This window comes from Gossypium arboreum, chromosome 3, assembly GCF_025698485.1.
Source record: "Gossypium arboreum isolate Shixiya-1 chromosome 3, ASM2569848v2, whole genome shotgun sequence".
In the NCBI taxonomy this organism is placed as follows: Eukaryota; Viridiplantae; Streptophyta; class Magnoliopsida; order Malvales; family Malvaceae; genus Gossypium; species Gossypium arboreum.
Window position 1 is genome coordinate 119,844,886 of NC_069072.1, and position 18,133 is coordinate 119,863,018.

The window sequence follows — 18,133 nt, forward strand, 5'->3', positions numbered from 1 at the left end:
AAGTTAAAAGGAACATAAAAAATAATAATTAAATTACTCAAAACGAAAAAAAGATAGGGATCAATTGTATAAATTAACCTAAAATTTTCGTTTGAAATGATAATTTAACATGCCATGTCAGCTTAACGTTTCACTGTTAACAACAATTAACGGCTCAGTGACTAAAATGTTATAATATGATAACATAAATGACTAAAACGTAACATTTCAAATATAAATAACTAAAATGTAATTTGAAATAAACAAAAGTGACTATTTTGATAGTTTACCCTAAAACAAAAGTGAAATCGTGAATTAAAAGGAAATAGTGGTATAGTTGGAAGGCTTAAGTTGGAAGGCTTAAGTTGGAAGGCTTAGGCCTATTTCATTCTATGGATTAAATGCTCCGATAATTATTTATTTCTTTTTTTGCCTTTAACCTTCTTCTTTGTCCCTTTTATTTCCTTTTTTATTTTAGTATTCGCTAATTAATTATTTCTCTCTTTAAATTTCTCACTGAACTCCATTGAAATAAGCTCAACGAAACAATCAGAAGTCAGATCTTGCATCATAAACCCTAGAATTCAAGACAAGACTCCAGCTGTTTGATCTGATCGGGTACTTTTACTTTTCGCAACTAACGACTGCTTTATTTCTATCGTCTTTAATTTGATTTTGCTTGTATGATCGACTATCATCCGCGAGATCTCTCTTCATTTCTCTTTACTTTTGAGATTCTTAATCTTCAATAGCGTGTTTTTGAATGTTTCTCCATTTTATTATCTTCGTGGAAATGTAATAACTACCATCGGTATTACTTAAATTAAATGACTTTCATAACTAATAAATTTTACCGGCTTAGCGAAAAAAAAAAAAAGACTTAGCTCTTTCCATTTTATTCGGCGTAGAATTTTTCTGTAGAAGAAGATGAAAGTGGATTTACAACAGGGGTGATAGTAAGTTTTTAAAAAGAGTAAATAAATAAATTATCTGTTCCGAGTTATTTGATAAACTGAATTTATAACTGCCTAGGTTACTATTTTGAATCATTTCAGTGTGGTGTGATATGTACAGCTGGATTGATATTGGCTAAAAGTGATGGTCTGGGATGGCCATCTGTTTATTGATTGTTGCATTGTGAAGCTGTAGTTATTGCAAATCTTTGCGGACAGCATGAATATTGTGAAAGGTGTGGCTGATCTTATTCGTCGGACATCTAGTGGCCAAACTGGAGATTCACCAGGGGCACAAGGGGAGAGGTTGTCTCCTCCTACTCCAAGGATTTGCTTCAGGTACTGATGCTTGATGATTGATAATTGATGGTTGTTATTTTATTTTACTTTTTAAATATGTGGTGATACAAAGGAGTTTTTGAGTGAGTAAAATTTGGGACTGCTGAGCATTTTAGTTTAAACTTACTGTTCTACAAGTTTGATTAGTTCCTTATTTGACGGGAGTCCAGCTGTACTAATTCATTGTTTGGAGGTTTAGATTAATCCACTTGGTGCTTTTGGATGCACTTGATTTACCTTATCATTTTATTCAAGCTGAACTTTATTATTATCTTTTCCCCTTTGGGTTACTATCTTCCAGTGAAGGAAATGATGAGGCAGTTTTGAGTTCACTGTGGGAGAGATATGAGAACACGGTGGATAAGGTATGGCCCCATGCCTGAAGTTTTCAGATTTCTATTTATCTTTTCTAATTTCACCAAACCGTTGTAGAACTTATTACCCACTTGTATCAGTTCATATGTGTCATGCATTCTTTTTTCTAGATTTAATACTAGAAAAAGAATGGTATGTTAGCGGCATAAAAGGATGCGAAAATAATCTAGACTGAAATTCAGCCACCTTTAAAGGAAGTGTGTTCAGCCTGCTAAATAAGTTAAAAGGATTAGAGAAGAAACTTGTCTTGAATCTTTGAGCATTGGAAGTTTGTTTGCAGTTATGTAATATTCTTATAGTATGCTTAACTACACTAAGTGTGTTCAATTCAAAATTTTAGAGGCTTTTCAATGTCACTGAACAAGCAAATTTTACTATCTCTTTTACATGCTTTCTCACTTAGGCTATGACATACAATCGAGATTACAATTGGGCCATCTTTAAAGGACGTGCATTCATTCTGCTAAATAAGTTAGAGAAGATACCTTTCTTGGATCTTTGAATGTTGGAAGTTTGTTTGCAGCTATGTAGTATTCTTATAGTATGCTTAACTACTCTCAAGGTGTTTAATTCAAAATTTTAGAGGGTTTCCGATGTCTATGAACAAGAAATTTTACCGTCCCTTTTATATGTTTTCTCACTTTTGGCTCTGGCAATTGTCTTACCAATTTATTCTTTTGCCCTTCTTAAATTCGGGTCTTTCTAAGTAAGCTTTTATTTATCAAAACATTCTCCTTTAAAGTTTTCATTTCAAAGGATTAATGATCATCTTTGAGGTTCTTTCACGTTTATGGGTATAACTTCTGTGTTGTTAATGGGTTTCTGTCAATGGTTTGCTCGATTTTAGGCGGAAAAGAAAAGGTCGTTTCATGTTTTCCTCAAGCAGTTTCTGACAGTATTCAAGAACTGGGAGCCTGATAATGGTGGCCAGCTACCAGAAGCTGCTTCAATTGCTGAGTATTCTATGAGAGTTAATGATATAGTTGTTGGCTGCTCTGCTGGGCATCCCGCTGAAATCATTTTGACTTTGATTGAAGAGATTGGGCAATTAACCACTTTGGTCTCTGAGTGTAAGTTTATTTATATCTTCTGTTGGAGTTGCTTTTGTTTGGGCAGACAATTTTGTTGATAGGGAGAACTTTTAAGACGATAACAGCAAACAGTAAGAAATTGGAATGTCCAGAAAGAAAAGGAAACTGTAAACTCCCATGATTCCAAAATATTTGTCCTTTATGCAAAATGATGTAAAATTAATGAAGTAATTACTTTTAAAAAATGAAGAAGCTCCATGTGCACCTTAAATTTGTGTGTTCTAGTTCAAGTTGAAGCATTTTTTAACTTGGTACTTCTATTGGGTGGATCTCTTGTAAATAAAAAAACCTCTTCTTTTTGGTACTCCGTGTTACTGTCATTATGTCCTTTATTGGATTCTGGAAAGCTTTTAGTAAATTGTTTTGTAAAGTAAAATTAGTCAGAGGGCATTGTTTTTTGGAGATTATTGTACGTAGATATGGTTATATGCAGTCACTTAAATCTTCCTACTTTTTATGAGTCTCTCTTCCTTGTATAGATTGATTGAATATTTAATGGAAAATATCTAATGTCATTTTATGTGCTTTATTTCCTTTGTTGTATCCAGTAAATACTGGTGTGGGACGCACAGGAATGGATTTTCCAGCAGTTTCCATAAGCTTCACTTCTGAAGGATTACCTGTTTTGGATGCTTTAAAAATTGTTACTCGCTCGTTGCATAATTGCAGAGTTTTTGGTTACTATGGTGGAATTCAGAAACTTACGGCACTGATGAAAGGTATGATTAATATTATTGATTCCTCCATAATGTTATTTGAGAAGCTGGCACTTTTGTTCTGGTCTATTGATACTGAAATTCAATGTTGTATGTGATTGGAGGTGGAATGCTTTTTATAGTATCCTAGTTTCTGGTTGTGTAAATAGCTTTATAGAACATTATTCATCAGGTCTTGGATTGTTTTGAAGATTAAATGCAATTAGTTAAAATTTCTTTTTTCATTTAGGTAACTACAGGAATTAAAGATTCTTTAATTGGATTCTACTTGTATGTTGATCTTCCCATTAATTCTGATATGAACTTGTCATTTTTGTTTGTCGTTATGATTAGATTTTACATGGAAGTGTCTGAATTTCATTGCTTAATTCCAAGTTCATTTTTTATCTCAGGGGCAGTTATCCAACTCAAAACAGTGGTTGGTGCAATTCCAGCTGATGAAAGTTTTTCTAATTTGATAGTAGAGAAAATTGCGTTCTTGCAGCGAGTACTTGTATATGTGGTGTCGATCATATGTTGTTTTATTGATTTAAATTCCAATGTATATGAGAAAGCTCAGATGTATAGTATTACTGAAAATTTTTCTGTAATTGGTGCTTTGTCTTCAATTGACCCTGATAGTTTAAAAGATTCTCTTTCTGAAAGAACACTACATTGGCATCGGAAGGCAGTTGTCTCAGTGATGGAAGCTGGTGGCCTTAATTGGTTAGTAGGTAAGGTAGGCATTTTTGTTTATCGTCATACATAACTTGCTAACATGTGAAGCATTTGCTATGGCTACAATATGCATTTTCTTTTGTTTGACAAGTAAAAAGCAGCTGAAAAGCAAAGATACCAATAGGTTCAATATGGTTATTCATGGTTTTGCTGAAAACTGAAATGATGCCCTTATAATTGGCTACCGAATTTGATCAGTTGGTACACTTCTTTATTATTCCTTATAGTTCATTGGGTTGTTCCTTTTTAACGCTTATGTGTTTAAGATTTATTGCTTTTTGATTTTATACGTCTTCACCCCTCCCCCCTCCTATTAGCTGTTCGTTTGCATTTGATCTTTTGTTCATGAAAGCTTCTTGTTTTTCAGAGTTGTTGCGTGTCATCAGAAGGTTGAGTATGAAAGAACAGTGGACAGATATGACACTTCAGTTCTTGACTTTGAGAACCCTTTCTTTTGCATTGTGTGATAATCCACGTGGTCAAAATCATTTCAAAAGCATTGGGGGGCTTGAAGTTCTGTTGGATGGACTTACACTTCCATCAATTAATATGCTACTCTTAAAGAGTGCTACACATGTTGATGAGCGAAGGTAGTTTTTCTAACTTGGTTTGGGAATTAACTGCTGTCTTGATACTATGCTGAACACTTCATATGAAATATCGTACTGAGAATACTAGTTGAAAAACAGTGGGTACCATTTTGTTTGGTTAAAGAAAAAGAACTAGACCATTTTCTGATATACATTTAGTCACCTTCTTATAAGTTCCCATCAATTTTGTTTCCACTCCACCTTTTTGCTTGGTCAATTGACTACATAACTGTTTAGTGATGTTATCCCACTTCTGTTAGTATTGGATTTCTTGCGGCCTTTGCATTAGAGTTGGGCCTTTCCACCTATAGCCAATTGGTTTCAGGTGGGATGCTTAACAATAACTAATTTAAGCATATCATTTGATAATTTTTCTGGTTTATTTTTCTTCCTTTCCTACTCCCATCCTCCAATGTTTAAAACTTGAACTTTTTAGTTGAATTGAAGTATATGGATGCATTCCATGTGAAGTTGTGTGCATATTGTATGATTAGGTTACTTCCTAGAAGATTTTTCTTTATACTTTCTAAATCCTATAGATAGAGCCAGAGTAATGGCTAAGGTATCCTGTCCTAGGCCATTTTGTTTGAGTATTGTTTTTGATTATGTGATGGCTTTTTGTTTATGTGATGGCCATTTTGTTTGTATCTGGTAAAAGTGTGGTAGGTTATCTTAATTTCTGGTGGGCATATCTGGGAATCTTATAGCTTCCCTGCAAAGTCAATGCACAATGATCTTACAACTTTCTCTAGTTGATTCTTTCCAGCTCTGAAGCCTTGAATTTTTTTTTTCCTTTTTGTGTTGCCTGTGAAGAAAATTTATTGTCTCTGAATCTGTAGATGAGTATTTATTCCTTCCTTATCTACTCTTTCTTGATCTTATGATCTCGTGGTTAAACTTTTATGCAGGGAGCAATATAGGTTGCTGAAAATTTTTGAGCTCCATGTTCTTTCTTTGGAAGTTCTTCGGGAGGCTGTGTATCCTATTTATCACTCATATTTAGTATCTTGTATGCTGTTTTGTTTTAACTGAAATTTGTGAACCTTGTATGCTATTGGAGTTATATAATCTCCTGCTCATATAGTTGAATCTGCAATAAGTGTGTTTCTGCTAGCATGCTGTACCTGTTACTTACTCATGTCATCTTCCTTTTGAGACTAAGGACACTTTTGGATGGACCGTCTTGTTTGAAATTTCAATCTGATTTTGTTTAGTGCAGCAATGACAATGTGCTATTTCACTGTTCCTCCAATTTTCTATAAAGTGGATCTTATTATCAAATGAAATAGGTGAGAATAGTGGTTTCTGTTTTGAACTTATTGCTGAAATTTAACAATTTATGCTATCAGTATGCCTGAACATGTATTAATGACCTTAACAAATCATCAGCTTTGGGAATGTGAATAATCTGCAGTTTCTATGTGAAAATGGAAGAGTTCATAAATTTGCAAATAGCTTTTGTTCACCTGCTTTCGTGTTTCAAGAGTACATACAGCTAATGGAAGATTCAGCTCTGCCACAAGGCAGTCAAACATCCATTTTAAACTTAAAAAATGATAATGCTGAAAGTTATTTGGCGGAGCCTTCTGCTCCTTCACCTGAGAAGGCTCCTTGTAATCAGCTTTGGAATGATTGCGTTGTCAAGTTGAGCAGAGTACTTTGCTCATTTCTTCTTGCTGCAGAAGATGTTAAACTTCAACATGGCCAAGCAACCTCTGGTCGGATTCCCACATCAATTTCTTCAGTTTATGCAGAACTTTCGGTTAAATGGGTACTGAGGGTTCTTCTCCAAGTTTTTCCATGCATTAGGGCTTGTTCCAATCAAAATGAATTTCCAAATCATTTATGGTAAAATTATTCTATTCCTTTCTGTCTCTATTTTAGCTGTGGTGCCCTGAAGCATTGTTCAGATTCCTGCAAGCTATGTTTCTGTCTCCCTTTAGCACTTTGTTCTCTTTTCCGCGTTAGTAACCTACCTCCCCCCCCCCCGGGTGTTATTTTGTTTCTTGTAGGGTCTTCATCAGTACCTTGCAGCATTGTGCTCTTAATGCTTTCAAGAAGGTTTTGACTTCGTCAGCTCCATTGCTTGAGGTGTTCCGCAAGGAGGGAATTTGGGACCTTATCTTCTCTGAGAACTTTTTCTATTTTGGATCATCTTCTGAGGAATATTATGAAGGGTCTACTCCATACCCTGATGGATCTCCAAAAAAGGTTGAAGAATATTCTGCTTCTGGGAGTACTGGGATTCAAATTCTTCAGATAGAAGCAAGTTCATTTGTGGAGTTAGCTGCAACTTCTAATGGGAGTATCCATAACTTGGTATGTTCTTGTCACTTCTGAGATATTCTTTGTGAAATGGTTTATGTTCTTGTCAACAGTTCTCCACTGTGTTTCATGCTTGAATAAATAATTTGTTAGCTAGTTAGATTTGTTATAATAAATAGCTCTGATTGTTAGGATAATCTAGATATAAGTTTGAGATAGACTTGGGTGATCAAGGGTCAGAGTGGGCAAGTCAGAGGTGTTTTGGGCATTATCAGAAGTCTTCAGTACTCCCCTTTAACTATTCATCCAATGTTTGTATACTCGTGTTTCTCATGAATTCAAGTGGGTTGGTAGGTCCAGCATGGATACCAAAATGCTGAATCACAATGCTTGATATAGCCCAAACTATGATGGTGCCGGGAAATTACCTTAATGCTCTCTGTATAATTAAGAATTTTCTACATGTATGATGTTCTTCAACTTGGTATCTTTCCTTTTTGCTTGCATGTGCTGTTAATTTCTTTTGCCTATGATTCAAAAACATTTCTATATATATGATATTCAGGGTATTAAGAAAATTATAAATATTTAAGTTGATACCTTTCATATGGTTTTGTGATTTAGTGGACCCCTATGGTAGTTTATGATGTTTATGTCTGGGTACATGTTTAATGTTTTTGATATCTGTGCTTGGACAGTTATTCCCATGAATGTTGTAGTTGTTCTTCGATCCTACCCATAATCTGAAAGGATTTTTTTCTTGATTGTTTTTAGAGGCCTCTATTTTTTGTGCTTGGAACATCACTTACTTTTTACCTTCACCTCATGTTGTCACAGCCTGAATTGTCTGCTTTACTGGAAGCCCTTGAACACTCTGCTTGTAATCCTAAGACTGCCAGTGTTGTTGCAAAGAGTTTGCTTCGAATATTACAGCTTTCATCCGAGAAAACTGTTGCTTCCTTTAAGACACTCAATGCAGTTTCCAGAGTTCTTAAAGTTGCTTGCATTCTAGCCCATGAATCTAAAATGTCGGGAAATATGGGCCCTTCGATCGATAATGATTATTTGGAAGGGGTTCTGTCTCATAGCCACCAGAGACTTTATTCTAGTCAAACATCACAGTGTTGGATTAAATGCATGGAAACATGCATGGAACTCTTTGCGGAATTTTTCTCAGTAGCAGATGATGCTAGAACTTTGGTTTTGCATGATTCTACTTGCATTGATTGTTTGTTCGAATTGTTTTGGGAAGAAGGTTTGAGAAATCAAGTTTTCAGATACATTCTTGACCTCATGAAGGTATGCTTTTTGGCTGTTAGAAAGTTTTGTTCTGGTCATTTTAGTTATTAGCTTGCTAAGACTCTACTTTTTCTTCCCCCTATCATTTTAGATTGAATCACTGTTTGAAGAAGATCGAAAAGCGGTGTTATACATATGCTCAAAATATTTTGAAACCTTCACTGTTATAAAGGAGCGTGAAAAATGCTTTGCTGAATTGTCTATTAAGCTATTGGTTGGAATGATAGATGTACTCCAGACTGATCCACTGGTATGTTCGATGAACTGCTCACCTTGACTTGCCTTTTCCCAAGGTCTGCGTATTTGGAAGCTTGGCCATTGAGTTTTATACAAATATCTTATGCATTTCATGTTTCATCAGCATTACCAGGTTTTATTTCGAGATGGAGAATGCTTTTTGCATGTAGTCTCTTTGCTAAATGGCAATCTTGATGAAGCAAACGAAGAGAGGTTGGTTTTGGTTGTTTTACAAACTCTTACTTGCCTGCTTGCAAAGAACGATGCCTCAAAGGTAATTTTCATTCCTTTTATAATTTTTTTTTCTGTTTTCAGAGTCAATGGTTTTTCTGGAGTAGTTGAATGCTTTATCCATGTTTATCCTGAAGGGTGCAAAGATTTAGTCTTTCTTGATGAAGGATTTTGCTTCAGTACTATTTTGACTTTATTTTTGTATGCCGTCATTTGAACTTGAGATTTTATGTTCTTAGTGTGGCCGCCATTATTTTCTATGCCACAGTACATGAGAACACCAAAAAACTTAGTAGCTGGTGTTGGTATGACTTTTCCGAAAACGTAGCTTAATGTTCGACGTCATTCATGTTTATCTCAGGAAGGCAGTGTCCAGTTTGCATTACTGCAGTCCTTTTGTCTTGTGTAATATTTGCACTTACATGAGAACACTAAAAAACTTTGTAGCTGGTGTTGGTATGGCTCTTCTTAAAATGTAGCTTAATGTTCAACAACATGCATGTTTATCTCAGGAAGGCAGTGTCCAGTTTGCATGACTGCAGTCTTTTTGTCTTGTGTGATGTTTTCGCTCAAACTTTATTGTGGAATTAATATGTATAATCCTTGAGCTTTGGTCTGTGTAGCAAGAAATTGCTTGTTTGAACTTGAGATGATAAATGGCTGCATGGTAAATATTAGAACTAGAACTAATTTTTCATGTCATTAGAACAGTTGAGACATCTAGAAGTGGTGGTGAATTGAGTTCAATTTTTTATGTTTAAGGATTTTAATTGTTCATGGTGTTTAGATCATTGTAATCACAATTTGTTGTTCTGGGTCATTTTAGGAAACTGGTGTTACTTCTCTCATGCTTTTAAAGCACACCAATCTAAAATTAGGTTGACATTTCCTATATCATTGCTGTCTTAAGAATGTTCATGTGTCTTTGCAATTATTCTTTTATTACTCTTATTTTCCATTTTTAATTCAATAATTAATTTTACAGGCAGCATTTAGAGCTCTTGTTGGCAGGGGTTATCAGACATTGCAAAGTTTGTTGTTAGAATTCTGTCAATGGCATCCAAGTGAAGCACTTTTAAATGCACTTCTTGATATGCTTGTTGATGGAAAGTTTGAAATTAATGGAAGCCCTCATATAAAGGTGAATTAATGCCCTGAGTAGTCTCTTTGATCCGCCATCACATCCTTTGTCTGGTCATGTGAATGGATTTCATGATCTTTTGTCATTTTACTCATTGTGCTTGTTAAATTGTTGTCCCTAAATTGGTTTTTTTTCCTGATCCATTTTGATTTAGAATGAAGATGTGGTTATACTGTATTTGAGTGTTCTTCAGAAGGTTAGTAATTCTCTACTCTATTTGATGATACCAAGTTTTCCCAGAATCTGTTATAGCTGATTCTTACTCAATATCCTTTTGAATATTGATGTCATTATTTGCTATTTTTGTGATTGGCCAGAGCAGTGAGTCTTTGAGGCATTATGGTCTTAGTGTTTTTCAGCAGCTGCTTAAGGATTCCCTTTCCAATCGAGCTTCATGTGTTGCGGCAGGAATGCTTAATTTTCTTCTTGATTGGTTTGTTCAAGAATGTGATGACAGTGTCATTTTGAAAATTGCACAACTGATTCAGGTTATTGGTGGCCATAGCATATCTGGGAAGGATATTCGCAAGATCTTTGCTCTCCTTCGAAGTGAGAAAGTGGGGACTCAACAGCAGTACTGCTCATTATTATTGACCTGTATTTTGTCAATGCTAAATGAGAAGGGACCAACTGCCTTCTTTGATCTCAATGGGGATGATTCTGTAAGTCCTTTTAGTGTCTTAGGGAGAATTTCTGAACAATTTCTTCTGATATCCATATTCCTTTTAGTTATTTTTGGAACTTGTTCCATTCAATTGTTGCCATATGACCATAATTGGAACCTGGTATTCATCTTGTAATTTCTTTTTGTAGGGTATCATAATTAAAACACCCGTGCAATGGCCTCTCAACAAGGGTTTTTCTTTTTCATGTTGGCTTAGGGTGGAGAACTTCCCCATGAATGGAACAATGGGCGTTTTCAAATTTCTAACTGAAAATGGAAGAGGATGCTTAGCGACACTAGCTGAAGATAAGCTTATTTATAAGGTAAAAGATATGCAATATATTTATCTCTAGGAAGTTTCTTCCCAAACACATTACATGTTTATTCACTATTAAATAGAAAAGCAGGCCCCCTTCCCCCTCCCCCAAACACTGAAACGCAAAGATACCTGAAAACAGCTTGTTTTTGTTTTACTTTGTTTTCCTCTGTCTTTGGCGTTATTTCCAATTTCATGCACTTATTAATGTTTTTCTCATGTCCTTCAGACCATCAACCTGAAAGAACAGTGTCTTGAGATGCATGTTAATCTAGTCAGGAAGAAATGGCACTTTCTTTGTATTACTCATACCATAGGAAGAGCCTTTTCTGGGGGTAGCTTATTGAAATGTTATCTTGATGGTGATCTTGTATCCTCTGAAAGATGCAGGTAACATGCCACCTTTAATCATCCTGTGTTTGCATTTTACGTTTTATAGTTAATAACTTCAAGATTAATATTTTCCTCAACACAGTTAAGTTCCCTCTTGATCCCGTCATTTAATGTCTCAGATATGCAAAAGTCAGTGAGATATTAACTAGCTGCTCTATTGGTACAAAAATTGTCTTGCCTCGACATGAAGAAGATGATCCTGTAGAGACCATTCAGGATTCATTTCCTTTTCTTGGTCAGATTGGTCCACTTTATTTGTTTGGTGATGCCATTTCTTCCGAGCAAGTCAAGGCTGTACATTCCCTTGGACCCAGCTATATGTACTCATTCCTAGATAGTGAAACTACTGCATTTGGTGATAACCCTATGCCTAGTGGAATTCTTGGCACAAAAGATGGTCTTGCATCCAAAATCGTATTTGGACTCAATGCACAGGTTCTTTTCTCTCCCTTTATTGGAAACATGTCCACACAAGCACACACATGCATGCCTAAAAGGTAATTTTGCTTTTCTGTTAGCTGAATCGAGGTGTTGATTCCTCTTTTCAGGCGAGTAATGGCAAGATATTGTTTAATGTCTCACCTGCATTGGATCCTGTATCAGATAAGACTCTATTTGAAGCTACTATAATGGTTGGTACACAGTTATGCTCTAGACGCTTGCTCCAAGAGATAATTTACTGTGTTGGAGGGATATCTGTGTTTTTCCCTCTTATCACTCAGTCTGATAGACATGAAAATGATGAAACTGGAGTTTTAGAACGTACACTACTCTTTCCGGTTGTAAAAGAACGTTTGACCGCCGAAGTTATTGAGCTGATTGCTTCTGTCTTAGATGAGAATTTAGCGAATCAGCAGCAAATGCATCTTCTTTCTGGATTTTCAGTACTGGGATTTTTATTGCAATCACTTCCACCTCAGCAACTCAATATGGAAACACTTTCTGCATTGAAGAATTTGTTCAATGTTGTATCATCATCCTCTGGTATGCATAATGGACCATATCGGGTTGTTTTTATGTAGCAATTATTCATAGCAAATTTTATTTTTGATCTTTATAGTCATTTTTATACCCCATTTAAGGATGTATCTAATTTCTTTTGATGTTTTTGTTTTCCTCTTTAGGATTGTCAGAGCTGCTAATGAAAGAAGCCATATCATCTATTTTTCTCAATCCCCATGTCTGGCTATACACAGCTTACATGGTGCAGCGTGAGCTGTACATGTTTCTCATTGAACAATTTGATAAAGATCTGAGGCTGCTTAAAAGTTTATGCCAGCTTCCACGTGTTATTGACATAATACGAAAGTGTTACTGGGATAGCGTGAAATCTCGGTTTTCCATTGGAGGCCAACAACTTTTACATCCTATTACTAAACAAGTTATTGGAGAAAGACCTGGTAGAGAAGAAATACATAAAATTCACCTTCTTTTATTAAGTCTTGGCGAAATGAGTCTCAGGTATGCATTGTCAACTGGGTGAGGGCATCTGATGTTGCCAGATGTGAAGTATTGGATCAGCTGCTTCATTTTTCATGGACATGCATTGCAGATTATCCTATTTTCTCAGTTTTCTTAAAATACTGTTGCATGTTGTATGCAGGCAAAACATTGCTTCAGCAGATATAAAAGCCCTTGTATCATTCTTTGAAACAAGCCATGATATGACATGCATTGAGGATGTTTTGCATATGGTTACACGTGCTATTTCTCAAAAACCATTGCTTGAGTCCTTCATCGAACAAGTGAATCTATTAGGTGGCTGTCACATTTTTGTCAATCTCCTAAAGAGGTAGGCCTTAGGTATTGAAAGAATGAAATGTGGAAACTTATTGTCATCAGAGACAACAACGACCTTTGTTTCATTGAATAATGACTTCCAGCATTCTTATTGTAATAGTTTCACCTTTGTTGTATATTCCTTTAATTTACTTTAATCTTCATAAAATGTATAACTTTATCTTTATGCTTCTCTACTAACGTTGAGTTTTCTTAAATAATGTCCTTCTCTGTGGAGAAATCTGAAAATTTAATTCGTCTCCTGGACTAATCTTTATGCTGTCTATCCTAGCTCATGTTTCTCTGGAATCTTAGAATTTTGTTCCACTTATTTTCAACTTTAAAACAGGACATTCTTTTTGAAATATGTTTCTGCTTTTCTGCTATGGTCCGAGACAACATCGTGTACTGGTCTTTTGATAGAAAAATTTAACCATTTTTTTGCTCCAAATGCTTATTTAGAGAAGCATTCAGTTGCCAGAAAATGATCCAGTTTCTGAACCAAATGCGTGCTTAAGTATAATTTTACTTCACTAATTTGCTTATATTTTTCATATGTTGATCTGTTTCCCTTCCTATGAAGATTGAATTGTTTTAACTAGAATTGGTAAAAGTGATCTGCTTTAAATCAAAGGTTTAGAGTGAATTTCTCTAGTCACCCTACAATTTGTTTTTCGTAGGGAACATGAGCCTATCAGATTGCTTAGCTTGCAGTTTCTAGGGAGACTTTTGGTTGGTTTGCCATCAGAGAAAAAGGGGCCAAGGTTTTTCAATCTTGCTGTTGGAAGATCAAAGAGTCTTTCTGAAAACAGCAAAAGGACCAGTTCAAGGATGCAACTTCTCTTCATCGCTATATCTGATAGGTTGTTTAACTTTCCACTAACGGATAATTTGTGTGCCACCTTGTTTGATGTTCTTCTAGGTGGCGCTAGCCCGAGACAGGTGGTCTACCAATCATGGATTTCCCTCCTTGTTTTGTTAGCTAATTTTCTGTTATTCTCTTTATTTTGATAATTTTCCACCTTACCTGTTTCTTAAAAATGTTTGTTTGCAGGTGTTACAGAAAAATAGCCTTGTTGACAAGCAGAAGAGCAGAGGGAATAATTCTCACTTTCTCCTTCCTCAGATTTTGCTTTTGATTTTTAGATACCTATCCAGCTGTGGAGATGCATCTGCAAGAATGAAAATAATTTGTGATCTACTTGACCTTCTTGATTCAAATCCTCTGAATATAGAAACGTTAATGGTACTGCACCTACTGCATACAATTGATTTTTGATATCATATGTATGCTGTGTATGCTTTTAAAAGTGCCATCTAATTGTTCAAAATTTGCCTTTAGGAATATGGTTGGAATGCTTGGTTAACAGCTTCTGTGAAACTTGACGTTGTAAAAAACTATATGTCTGATTCAAGAGATCAAGGTGACTATGAGATAAATGAGAAAAATCTTGTGATGAGGGTTTTCTCAGTTGTTCTTTGTCACTATATACAATTTATGAAAGGTGGCTGGCAACAATTAGAGGAGACTGTGAATTTTCTACTTCTGCACTGTGAGCAAGTATGTCAAACTCCTTATTTTCTTTTACATATCTATTCTATTCTACTTTATTTTTGTGATTTTTTTCTCCATTAATGGATAATTTGCTTTAATGCTTGTCTTTGGTAGGTTGGCATATCATTCCGATGCTTGCTCTGTGACATTTATGAAAACTTGCTTCAAAGGCTGGTAGATTTATCTGCTGAGGAGAATATTTTTAGTTCACAGCCTTGTCGAGACAATACATTATATCTTCTGCAACTTGTTGATGAGATGCTTATCTCTGCAGTTGGCAATAAGCTTCCGGTACCAACTTACTTGAGAATGTGTCTATATTATATTTATCCTTGGTTTATCTGCCCTGTCATGGGAATTTTTTTTCTTCCTATTCTCTTTGTCAAATTCCTAACATACCCAATTTAAATATGTGCATTTCCATATAAGATGAAGATTATGTTATCCTTTATTAGATATTTAGGCATTCAAACATTTGAGACTTTAAAAATAGTTATCCTTCCATGAAAGACCAAGCAAGATTTGTCTTTGTGCGTCCTCATTCTCACATACAAACATGTTTCTACAGTGAAGTATGCTTTATGACTTGTCTTGTCTTTCCTACTTATGTATTTTCTTTTTTCTTTTTCGGACTAAAGATTGATATTATTTTGTTCTCTGTTTCTTACAGTTTCCTGCTAATAGCTCTGATTCTTATCTGGGTTCTTTAGAGGTTGAAAGCCAGAAAGAATATGACTCTTTGTTGCATGAGGTCTTGCAAGGAGAATTTGATGACAAAGTATCTGGGTACTGCCAGCTTGATTTTCATTCATTATCTCTGAAACTAATATGTTTTGTATTATCTGTTTGTGCCGTAATTGTGATGAAATCTGTGTGGGTGATTGAAATTAAATGATTTCTTCGAACTATGGTCCAATCTGTTTGTCTAGTCACTGCATTGAGGTTTCCTTTTATTTTGTATGACATTGGCCTTTTTTAATCTTCTATCTTTTCTTAACTTCAAAGTTAGAGATGATTGGCTATTCTACTCTTCTAATCTTTTCATAAATCCTTTGGCATTGTTCTTTTATCTTTTATTTTATTTCTCTGGTCAAAAGCAAATAAAGTCTTGTTTTGCTTTTCTAGTTCAGGACAATGGACTATTTTCATTTTAGTAAGGAATGACTAGTGATTTTCTGGTGAAAAAGATTTACCCCCTTGTTTTCTGCAGGATGTATATATATGGCTCTGCATAATTTTCTTAATATAAAATCCACCGTTCACTATAGAATTTTCACTCTATGGGAATATCAATTAATATTATTAGGAGAAGTAGAAGCAAGTGTTTACTTTATACAATTTTTAAGAAGTTCTTATAAGCTTAGAATTTTCTTGTGATGATTTAGGGTACTAGTAGTTGGCATTTGTTTCTTTCATGAAACAGAATGATGAATATCAAGTTGGCTGAAACTTCATAACAATTGGATATTTGTCTTACAGTACAATGTTCATGCTTTGCTTGAGTATGTACTTGTTGGAATGGTAGTTGTTGCTTTTTCCCTTTGTACACCATCCAAAATGGTGTTTGAAACATTGCACGGTTATTTTTACTAGAAGCTTTATAATTGAACTCAACCTCATATGGAGATTTATGAAGACGGTATTCTTCCATCATATAAGTTGTCCGGTAGAAAGTAACTTCATCTTGTTGTGAATTTTCCATTCTCAGAAATCAGGAATCTTATGGGCAGGCAGTGACAAGTGGAGAGGACATACCTATTGATAATTGGTGGAACTTATTTGACAATATATGGGTTGTTATTAGTGAGATGAATGGAATGGGTCCAAGCAAGACAGGACTCAGAAATTCAGCATCTGTTGGTCCATCTCTTGGCCAACGAGCACGTGGCTTGGTAGAATCTCTTAATATTCCTGGTGCAGAAATGGCTGCTGTTGTATCTGGAGGCATTGGCAATGCATTGAGTGGAAAACCAAATAAAAATGTTGATAAAGCCATGGCTTTAAGGGGGGAAAGGTGTCCAAGAATTGTCTTTCGACTTTTAATCCTATACCTCTGTAGGTCCTCCCTGGAAAGAGCCTTGCGCTGTGTTCAACAATTCACCTCACTGTTGCCTTGCTTTTTGGCCACTGATGATGAGCAAAGCAAGAGTCGATTGCAGCTCTTCATCTGGTATTTTTTTAATGCCCAAGTTTCAATATCTTGTGTGTCATACAACCATTTATCTTGAGGTTTAAGAAAGGATATGGATTAGTGCTTTCTGTTGCCTTATGCTTGTTCCATGAAGTGTAACAATAAAATAACATGGTGCTCAGGTCTTTGCTTGTTGTACGATCCCAGTATGGATTGTTAGATAATGGTGGTCGTTTCCATGTAATAGCACACGTGATTCGAGAAACTATAAACTCTGGAAAGTCAATGCTTGCTACTAGCATGGTTGCCCGGGATGATTCATTTGATTCAAGCAGCTACTCAAAAGAAACAGGCTCTATTCACAATCTAATTCAGAAGGATCGACTGCTTTTGGCGGTTTGTTCTGAACTTCAAATTTATCATCTTTTGTTTCACTAAGATTTGTTGTTTACTACCTGTTTCAGTGAGATGGAAATCACATCTTATATTTATTTTCTGATCTTATATTTCAAATGGTTGACAATATTCTGGAATTAGGAAGTTCCATGAATGTTTTGCTATACTAAAGTTCCATTAGATTACAAATGGTTCTCATTCTATTTTCCCAAAGTTTGTGTTGTTTATGTAGACCGTAGTTACACTAGAGATAAAAACCTGGTTTCAATTGATATTTTGATAATTCAACCCATATGATATCCGCATGGTTTCAAGTGATATTTTGATTTTTCAAACTATTTCTATTAAGTCTCACTTTGATGGAAGAAATAAAATGAGATATGAAATGGTGTAAAACTCTGCTTTGTTGTTTACTCTTATGAACATTTTGGTTCTCTGAATTGAGAAAACTCTTTTGACATATCTCTAAGGGTCAATGCCAATAACCCTCACGGAGATATCAAATATGTGCATTGCATGTTTTATTGATGCTGCCATTGCAGGAAGGCAGGCAAATATAATGCTAACACTGAATCTGTTGCTTTTTTTATGTGATGTTTTTTCAACTGGCTTTGCCATATTCTGCTGCCCCCTTTTCCAGGTTATCCCCCATTCAGTTCTCTAGTTTCTTGATTCAGGTTTCTGACGAGTCTAAGTATGTAAAAACATTAGAACACGACCGTAGCAGACAGTTGCAGGAGCTTCGTGCTACAATGGGAGAAAATTCTTCTTTAGAAATTCATAACCAGACGGCATTTGAGGATGAGATACAAAGTAGCTTACACACTATTCTTGCTTCAGATGAGAGGAGAAGGGCTGCATTCCTGCTTGCGCAAGAGGAGCAGCAGCAAAATGCTGCTGTATGTTAAATGATTTTTTCTATTTTGGAACATGCTCTTTCTTTTGGTCCATAGTTTCTTTAATAGG

At 35.4% G+C, this 18,133-nt stretch overlaps 1 protein-coding gene across 6 annotated transcripts in view; it reads left to right on the forward strand.

Moving 5' to 3' along the window:
* Positions 1-315: 315 nt before the first annotated feature.
* The window catches only part of LOC108478737 (BEACH domain-containing protein B-like), a 30,582-nt gene continuing 12,764 nt past the window's right edge, over positions 316-18,133 (forward strand). For 3 of the 6 annotated variants that reach the window (XM_053025834.1, XM_017781204.2, XM_053025833.1), the window contains exons 1-30: positions 316-597; positions 1,054-1,271; positions 1,573-1,636; positions 2,494-2,716; positions 3,286-3,456; positions 3,846-4,166; positions 4,538-4,760; positions 5,669-5,737; positions 6,150-6,608; positions 6,773-7,079; positions 7,863-8,324; positions 8,416-8,574; positions 8,686-8,835; positions 9,778-9,933; positions 10,088-10,129; positions 10,251-10,595; positions 10,747-10,920; positions 11,143-11,303; positions 11,426-11,741; positions 11,855-12,290; positions 12,431-12,767; positions 12,910-13,098; positions 13,766-14,027; positions 14,140-14,331; positions 14,428-14,646; positions 14,755-14,931; positions 15,311-15,426; positions 16,349-16,810; positions 16,954-17,167; positions 17,845-18,066. In XM_053025834.1, the coding sequence (XP_052881794.1) occupies positions 1,153-1,271; positions 1,573-1,636; positions 2,494-2,716; positions 3,286-3,456; positions 3,846-4,166; positions 4,538-4,760; positions 5,669-5,737; positions 6,150-6,608; positions 6,773-7,079; positions 7,863-8,324; positions 8,416-8,574; positions 8,686-8,835; positions 9,778-9,933; positions 10,088-10,129; positions 10,251-10,595; positions 10,747-10,920; positions 11,143-11,303; positions 11,426-11,741; positions 11,855-12,290; positions 12,431-12,767; positions 12,910-13,098; positions 13,766-14,027; positions 14,140-14,331; positions 14,428-14,646; positions 14,755-14,931; positions 15,311-15,426; positions 16,349-16,810; positions 16,954-17,167; positions 17,845-18,066 (6,747 nt within the window). In that variant the 5' untranslated portion in view covers positions 316-597; positions 1,054-1,152. Of the gene's footprint in view, positions 598-1,034; positions 1,272-1,572; positions 1,637-2,493; positions 2,717-3,285; positions 3,457-3,845; positions 4,167-4,537; positions 4,761-5,668; positions 5,738-6,149; positions 6,609-6,772; positions 7,080-7,862; positions 8,325-8,415; positions 8,575-8,685; positions 8,836-9,777; positions 9,934-10,087; positions 10,130-10,250; positions 10,596-10,746; positions 10,921-11,142; positions 11,304-11,425; positions 11,742-11,854; positions 12,291-12,430; positions 12,768-12,909; positions 13,099-13,765; positions 14,028-14,139; positions 14,332-14,427; positions 14,647-14,754; positions 14,932-15,310; positions 15,427-16,348; positions 16,811-16,953; positions 17,168-17,844; positions 18,067-18,133 lie in introns of all 6 variants that reach the window. The other 3 variants (XM_053025835.1, XM_053025836.1, XM_053025837.1) reach the window with 3 other exon arrangements.